An 8,869-nucleotide genomic window follows, 5' to 3' on the forward strand; every position below is an offset into this window, starting at 1 on the left:
GTGTCTCTTTCAGGATATAATAGTCATTTCTCAGGGAAGAGCGGCATACAAGCAAGCAAAACAATGCCGTGGTGGAACCCCAAGATGGCCGCCAGAGTTTGTTGTGGTCACGTGAGTGAATACGCTCTATACTTATCAGAGACAGTTTCTGTATCACTGTGGTACTTATTGCCTTTTTCTAGCCTAACGTTTGACTCAAATATAAGTGTTTTTTAAAGATTAGCTATTAAGTATCATAATCTAACGTCAAACGGTTTCCACATCATCTCGGAATTGTAATCCTGGATGTACTCTACTTTCACATTAATCACATATTGCAGTTGTTTTACTAACTTTTAGTCAGAAGGTGTTTGGCACATATGTTTGCTCCAGGGATTGTGTACAAATATATATATTTTAAGTACTATGTTTATTTTTGGTTTGATTATCCAACAATTCTGTTGGGTCTGTGTGTCCATTGCATACTTTTTTCTAAAGGTATGTTTCAGTAACAAGACACAGACTGGCCACTTAAAACTACACCGTTTGCAAAACAGTAATATAAGGTGACACAAATACGACGAGTACTAACATATTGCTATATGCTTTTTGGCTATGCGAAAGAGTGGCTGAGGAAGAAAATAATGTGCCCATTAAGCTTTGATAAGAATAAATGAAAGCCCAACATCTCAAGATTAAGAGTAAATTACGTGAAAAAACGACTGATAAAATAACTACAGCAACTAACATTTTTCGTGGAGTGTTACAAGCCATGGCTTTATGCAGGAATGACAAATGTTTTTAACAATCAATCCATATATCTATCAATCAAAAGATGTATTGTCATGTATGCGCAAGAAAATCATGGCTGTGTTTGATTAATTGATCGATTTAATGACAAGGTTATCAGAAGAAGTATAAATTACTCAAAATGTCAGTGATCTCAAAGTTGTGCGACTATACAGCTCCTAAATAGAACATAGAAAGTAGGCGACAGCAAAAATAAAACTTAAATAATTCAAATGTCAGATTGCACATCTATTCAAATGCTGTCATCTCAGACAGAGCAAAGGGTAAGAAGAAGAAGGCCCATGAGAAGGAGCAGGAGGCTGGGGTGGATGGATCCAGCGTGGTTGGGTGGGGGTAATTTACAGTTCTCGTAGGGCTCCATGCAGGCAGAATAAGCAATGACGTGGGCAATGTAGTTCTGCTCCTGGACCCCGTGGAAAAGATGTGACATGGGACCTTTGGCAAAGATGGCTACATCTTCTATGCTGTGCGTCACTGAACTGAGAGGGACAGGAGCCTGCTGACGGTATTCATTATCCGCTGAGGAAGAAAAGGACAAAGGAGCATTATAGTAGTTTTCTGGAATTAAATCCAATGTAGCTAAATAGCTGATACTTAGTCAGCTCTTTCACACAGTATCAATGACATGATGCATTTTACAGTTCTGCTATTTATTGCATAGCTTCTGTATAATTGCATTATTTTGTCAAGTATCAGACCCAAAGTTAACAATCTCAGGTACATTAAAGTAAATGTAACCAAGTTGTTGGACTGACTGCCAAATTCTCATATTATCAGACACATCTTAATGATTCTAGTGTAGTGAATGTGATGTCATAATTCACCCTCGTTCTTGGTGTATACACAATTATTGAAGTAATGAGTCACACACATCGGTGTGACTGTTCCGGGATCGCGGTCCCTTTAAGTGTTTTGTTGCTGTTTGTGACGTCGAGCCCCATGCGGGTTTGGTTATGGGCAGCGCCATGTTGTGTTCATTCGTTTTGGTGATACGAAATAAATGAGACACACACTTGTGTGCTCAACTTGAGGAATTGTGTTTTGCATTTTAATGCAACTAACTTCCACAATAGGATGATAAAGTATTGTTCGAGCATTATACATTAAGGGTTATAGATATAATATAATAACAGTTATTGTTGGTTATTCAGTTTTTTATATTTGTGGCTGGAAACTAATATCTAAGTCATCTTTGTTCCCCCATTGCAAGAAACTTTCAAACAATTGAAAATGTGCTTAGCTCTTAAACAATACTACATGCTCATTGCAGAGCAACACTATTTTGTACAGTAGGCCTACATAGGATACAATTGATGAAGGTGTTACACTCCAGTCAATTGTTATCCTTTTAAATGAACCAACATTTCCATGAGGCTATAACACATTTTTAAATGGATGAGACTCAATACATTGAGACATGTTGAGCCTCTACAATAAGGTATGCTGTTACACCACAAGATGGAGCTACTAAATTACTTTGTCTCACTTACATGAAATTGTCTCATTCATATCAGGGCGAGTTCCATTTCGGTATCCGGGTCCATTTCCATACACAGCAGTGGTGAAGTGTTTTTTGTCACTGGCTAGTGAGCTAGACACCCCTTTAAATCACAGGATAAGTTAACAGGTTGGTTCAAATATTGAAACGTTTCACTTTTTAATATAAAACCTCTATTAGCTCAGCTCTTTTCAAATTCTAAGAGTACATTTTACCTAAAACTGAGTTTCCTCTGGCGGATGATCCTCCAATGACAAAGACATTGGAGTGGTCAGCAGTGACCACAGACAGGGTGTCGAGCTCACTGGTGAGTTCAGCTGCCAGTCCGATTGCCCGGTCAAACTCAACAGCCTCGTAGAGAGCTTTTTTGGCCTTCCCTCCGTGGTGACCATGGTCAATTCTTCCACTTAAAGTCCAAAAGAAAGCTATTCTCAAATTAGCATCAGCAGAATATCTCTCATATTTGTGATGTCTATTCTCTCTCATTGATGTACTGCATATGCACTGTAACATAAATTAAAAAGTATATATTTCAAGCATAATATATATTTTATTAAACGGGTGAGAGATTCATTGTGTGAAAAGGTCAAGACTTAGCAGTTGTCTGCTGTCTTGGAAATATGGATAGGAAATAATGACACTTATCTTCTACAAAGAGGTAAAATCCCTTTGGGTTCTTGCTGAGAATCTTGATTGCTTTCTCCATCATCTCCGTAAGAGAGGGATCCATGGATAAATCACGCTCCAACTCGTAGCGGCAGTCTTTGGGCTCAAAGAGGCCTGAATTCAGGAAATATAAGTTTAAAAACTGAGAAACACATTCCCAATTGTTTTAATAGAGCTGGCAGTTAGTTATTAAATGTGCACACTTTTAGTTTCCCCAAAAAACTAAGAAAAAAAATGTGTGTTATGGCTCTAAATTGCAAATACACTGAGATTGTAGAATACAAAATAATCTTGTGATTTTTTATCAAAAGTCTGTTTTATCAAACCAATTCATCCAAGGACAGCTCAGGCAAACCTGTAATGGTCTCTGAAATGATTAATTGATTGTCAAAATTGTGACGGAAATATTTCTTCTTACCTATCAGGAAGTCTGTATTTGCAGGATTGACGGCATCAAATTCAGCTTTGTTCCAGACATATTTAGCATTCTTTGGGTAATGAATAAAAACAAACACATTTATCAAAAGTGTTTGGAAGGGTTGGGGCAGAAAACCTTTGTCAACAGCCCATTAAAAATGATGTAGCCAGAAGGACCATTTACTTTTTTGTTCTTTAACCACTCTGCAACAAGATTTTGTCCATCATTTCGGTCTCCTCTTTCAGTTGGATACTCAGGGTCTGGTGTGGCTCTCGGAAACATGTACTGACGACCTCCACCAAGAATGACCTGGAATCAAAGGACACAGTGACAGTTATATATTTCATACTTTCTAAACTTTTCTAATCCAGAGGGATGTCAAGCCATAATAACTCATTGGTTTACTCTATATGTGTTTCCCAATCAACCATTGTAGTTAATTTTATTGCAAGGTAATCAATCATCAAATCCTATATTAACAATCAAATTGTTGACTGACAATAGCTTGATAAGAATGGTGGTTCAACTGTTTCAATGAAAACTATCTGTAATGGTATTGAAAACCAAAACGTAGTAGCCTAAGCCAAGAGAACTAGATATGCATAGCCATATATATGAATCCTATTGAGTCGCTGGTCTTGTGTTCTGTTTCAGATATACCTTGATATTAGGACTCACATTTATCTCTGTGTTATGAACCATCTGGTAAGCAATGTCACGGCAGCCATTTTGGATTGCCTCAGAGGTGAGGTCGGAGTCAGAATACCAGTTTCGGTTGGCAGTGTGAGCGTAGTTTGCAGCAGGAGAGGCATGCTGCACTCTGGTTGTTGTGACAATTCCCACAGACTTTCCTGCAGTACACAGAGCAGCTGTGGTAAACATTTCTTTATGAATTGAGATCATACCCCAGTAAAAACGGATATTATCCATTGAAGATGCAAAGTCGTTCCATTCAATTATGTGTGGACAAAAAGCAGATTTCACTTAAGACAGATTGCATATTCATTTTGTATTTAGTTAAAGAGCCGAGCAGGCACACATTGTGAAATGTCTTTTTATTCACATATTCTTAGAATATTTGATAGGCTCTTTAATTACATAGAAGGTTCTATTTACATGTACAAACCAGCAACATGTATAGTATATGTACAGAGTACTGACATGTCAAACTAAATGTCATAAAGACATGCACCGCAGCCTCACCCCAGTTCGTATGGACGTGGATGAATGTTGGTGGTGGTCGGAGGGGCCGTAGGCACTGATTGGCTGCCACGCTTCCGTCAGTCTACCCCAGGGCAGCTGTGGCTACTGATGTAGCTTACCACCACCGGGATGACTGTGTGTGTGTATCACTACTGGGCTCTGGACTGTAAAGCGACTTCGAGTGTCTAGAGAAGCGCTATATAAAATAAATGATTATTATTATAATATAATTATTAATGAATAACACGTCTACAAGAACTCATCATACCAGTTTGACAGCATGAAACCAGTATAAAGTAAAGCTGTGTGAATCTGACCCTACCTGCTTTCTTGGCGCGGTGCAAAACTGATGTGACTTCGTTCCCATAGGTAGCATTACAGTTGGCTCTTGGGGTGGCGGCAGTGACACCCAGGGTGCCATAGTTGGCCTTCACACCACACAAGTAAGCTGTGGCTGTGCCAGCGCTGTCTGGCATCTGCTGGTCAACATTGTATGTCTGCAGGGGCCAAATATATTCACACACATTAACGTGAATATTTATCATCTCAGGCATTTAGCAATGTTCTTATCCAGTGATTACATTTATATGAGGTGGCCATCTACATGTACCCTCAAGTCATATTCGCAATACACTTGAGTTTAGGAGCATTAATAACTGCAATTGAGCTATTTACTTTCTAATAAAACACCTGGTATTGTGAGGCTCCAATCATGTTATTTCACTTGCCTTTACTCAATTCAGGGCTTTCATCATATATTGCGTCCATGGAAGACAAATATTATCTTCATATTATTCATGCTGAAAACACTGCCTGCATTTAAGGATGTATTGGCATTTCATGGAGTTTGATGAAATTGTGTTAACCAGTGTTACAGGCCAAGAATCAGACCCAATATATATTGCTTGTCATACATGACATGATTATAATGACAGCCACACAAGTCCACATTCAGCAAAAGAGACACAATATAATTGGCTTGTTAGTGTGATATGAATAATGCATTCTGGAGTCAAGTTGTTTTTGTTTATTCCTAATCAAATTGTCAAAGATCAGTTTGTGCCAAATGTACTCCTTTTGAAAAGAGTGGGATACCAATTTTAAAGAAAATAATTAAACTTCTGCTATTTATGTTGAAGGGGAATTGAAAATGGTCTCCACCAGGTAAAGAGCATTGAGTGAATAAAAAAAAGATGATCGCTAATATTGGCGTAACAGGGACACAAGTTAACACGAACAACACAAATATAGTAAGCATCATCACTACAATATGAAATCTAACTATAAGGATATATTTTAAGAAGTAATTGTGAGTTGCTTTAATGCACACTCTACTTCATCATGATGCAATAAATATGTTGTATTTTACAACATTGGTGTATATAAATTATGAAGAAAATAGTAAAAATAATTTAAGTGGTTGTTAATTTGAATGAAATGTCTAAACATGACAATACTGCTAAAAATCATTGGTGTTAGATTCCTGTGACACTGTATGTCCTTGCTTTTCAAGAATCGTTGTCCTTATAAAACTTTGTTAATAAATGAGATTATTTCATGATATTTTCACCACAAGTGCATGCATTTCACACTCATTCAAAAAGTGAAAATACACATAGCAGCCTGAATGTGTCAGGGAGAGTAGGCTAACCTTAGACAGCGCCAGGTGAGGAAAGGTATCCATAACCAGACTCGTCTCCTCCCCTGATTTTCCTGCCAACTGGCCTTTGAGGATCCTGGTAGCAGTCACTGTCGGTATTCCCATACCTGGAAGCAGGTGGAGACACACCTGAGTTTTAAATAACATAGGCCAGGCAGGCACAGGGCTGTCATTGTGTACCATGAACCTCATAAGGCTCAGCCAATACGATAGTTTAAAAGGTAATGAAAGACATCTGAGTTATTTACAATCACAAATGGTGGAGAATATGCAAAGCAATTACAGCACGATTCCACATTTCTACTTCTCTACAAACTTTATAAATATATGTATTTTTTTTTTTTAAAGTATCCAGGGCATCCAGTCCAACATTTGTTGTCAGAGCTTGGGAATCTTTAGGAGTTTTCACTCTTTATTACAGACAGTATTAGCTACATTTCTTCCTACATCTAATGTTAGCAACTACATTTATTACTTATTTTTCTCTTGGTTTATATTTTCCCAGGAGTTCATTGTGCTTATCAAGTTGACCATTATATCTTTGAAAATCTCAAATATACTGGATTTCAATATAGATCTATAAAATGCTTCATTAAATTTACTGTCAGTTCTAAAGTTCCAAGTCATGAACGGCACACATTGTTTCACAAACATGTCAATTATGGGCTGATTAAATGTTTCTGATCAATCCCAAACACTGATAAGACATTTAACTTGCTGTTATCAGCAGGTATATGGGTTGCGATGGAGGCAGCTGTAACCATAAATCCATAATTGACCGATTAATTTGTTCTCAGGGAAGCTGGCAGATTCTGGTCTTGGATCATGGAGTTATTACCAGGGGCAAGTGAACATCAGTGATCAGTTTATCTGTGTGCTTCGTAGCTAATCTTTAAATGTATTATCTGTCATAACAGTTCAAAGATTGAAGTACTGAGGGAAGTAGAAACTAATTTAATAGATAACCAGTTTCTAAAAGGTTAATGATGCATGGGACTTTTTTCGATACTTGTTGCAGTGATTTACCTTTTTTGCTGTTCAGAGATACATGTCGAAATAGCTACAAATGCAGACTGTGGTTTAGCTTCAGTTTTTTTTGTTACGATTGGCTTTACAAGCAGTAATAACTGCATGGTGATCATATGTCAACATTAATCTTCGTCTCCCCACAAAGCCATTCATTTGGGGGTCACAGAGTGCATTGGGTTTGCATTGCATTCTCTCTCTACCTTGGTGAACAACTCCACAATAATGACGAGACACACACTTTAAGTGATGATGGCTTCTTCTCGCCTACACAAACAAACTGAACTGAAAGGAACAATGATCTATAAATTAAAGAAACCGCTTTAATGCTGGGAAAAGACTTACCATCCCCCAGGAAGAGGATAATGTTTTTGGCTTGTTGAAGATTAGGCTGAACATTCAGTGCAGTGTGAAGAGCCTGCCTCGCTTGGTTGTTCCAGTAGCTGGCATGGAGCTCTTCCTCTGAGAGCAAGACAAGACAATATAGTATATTAAGAATCAGAAGTGGCTTCATTAAAGTGTTTTGGAATTTTAAATCTATTCGGGCCAACCAGGAGATTTTTTATTTTCTTGCATTAACCTATATATGTATAAATAGCCATTCTTACATCACTATTAGAAGAAATAAATACAATTAGCAATCGTAAAGAACCAACATTTTCCCATGATGTTGGAATAATCAAACAAGACAAGATACTATTAAGATAAATGAGAATTCAAACCAAATGCTGATTATGTGATCTGCTCAGTCATTGCTTTTCATAGAAACTCTGTTCTATATAAAATGGTTGTAAAAAATAAGTTGAACAACTATTATCATTCTTTAGCTTGTGTAACTGTTTACCCTGTTTGTGTACTGCAACAGGTCATGTACTTGTGTGATCCTTGAAATGCAGTTGTATATGTCTAACGTGACATTTGAAAGAAAGAATTCTTAGTTCCTCCAGATACCTAATTATTGTCTAACATCAGCTAAATGACCATTCTTACCTGAAACAGACACAGTCGTCTGCACTGAAATAAAAATCAATAATCCAGTAAAAATGGCTCTTTGTTGGCTGGCCATGGCGTTGACTATAGGTGAATTTTAAAAAAGCCAAGAAGTGCTTGTCCTTTATAGCTTCAGACAAGGAGCAAAGGTGGACCCTTTCAATGTGAGCCAATGAGGTTTATGATCTAAACTGTGATCTAGATGTTCATCTTTATTTATTTGTTTATGAGATCAGGTAAGGTCAGCTGACGTGCATGCATACTTTATGTTAAATATTGACCAGAAGCAGCTTTGCTCAATATAATTTTATAGCCACATTAAATATTCATTTAATGATAACTATTACAGTGTTTTACGTTCCTACTGTCACTGCTCAGTTGTTAAAACCCTTGCATTGCTCCCGATCTGGGTCGTTTTAATGTGTTTACCGTGAACATCAGTATATGGGTGCTCTAAAATGTCAGTGTCTGCTGATTTGACTACGGAGATCCGAGTGTCTGCTGAGTTGATCGCAGTCTTTTGTGTCCCCTGTTTGTTCCTTCTTATGTGTTTGTGTGCATGCCATGGGCGTGGCTTCCGTTACCTGGCCTCATCTCCACACCTGCACGTCATCTCTGG

The 8,869-nt window shown here is 37.7% G+C and overlaps 1 protein-coding gene across 1 annotated transcript; it reads right to left on the reverse strand.

Annotated features, from left to right (window-relative positions):
• Window positions 1-939: 939 nt before the first annotated feature.
• LOC130193971 (intestinal-type alkaline phosphatase-like) lies at window positions 940-8,326 on the reverse strand. The gene is made up of 11 exons (XM_056414834.1): window positions 8,251-8,326; window positions 7,606-7,722; window positions 6,226-6,341; window positions 4,897-5,071; window positions 4,050-4,222; window positions 3,555-3,680; window positions 3,372-3,441; window positions 2,929-3,067; window positions 2,503-2,693; window positions 2,280-2,390; window positions 940-1,308 (listed from the first exon to the last, which is right to left on the reverse strand). The coding sequence occupies exons 1-11, from the start codon at window positions 8,324-8,326 to the stop codon at window positions 1,037-1,039; spliced, it is 1,566 nt and encodes a 521-aa protein (XP_056270809.1). The 3' UTR covers window positions 940-1,036.
• Window positions 8,327-8,869: the final 543 nt, after the last annotated feature.

This window comes from Pseudoliparis swirei, chromosome 5 (assembly GCF_029220125.1).
Source record: "Pseudoliparis swirei isolate HS2019 ecotype Mariana Trench chromosome 5, NWPU_hadal_v1, whole genome shotgun sequence".
NCBI lineage: Eukaryota > Metazoa > Chordata > Actinopteri > Perciformes > Liparidae > Pseudoliparis > Pseudoliparis swirei.

Coding starts and splice junctions, on each gene's coding strand:
- LOC130193971 (XM_056414834.1), bottom strand. CDS start 8,326: ATGGCCAGCCAACAAAGAGCCATTTTTACTGGATTATTGATTTTTATT. Junction 4,223..4,896: donor GCACCGCGCCAAGAAAGCAG/GTAGGGTCAGAT, acceptor TGTGTACTGCAG/GAAAGTCTGTGGGAATTGTC. Junction 3,068..3,371: donor AAATACAGACTTCCTGATAG/GTAAGAAGAAAT, acceptor TCCTGAATTCAG/GCCTCTTTGAGCCCAAAGAC.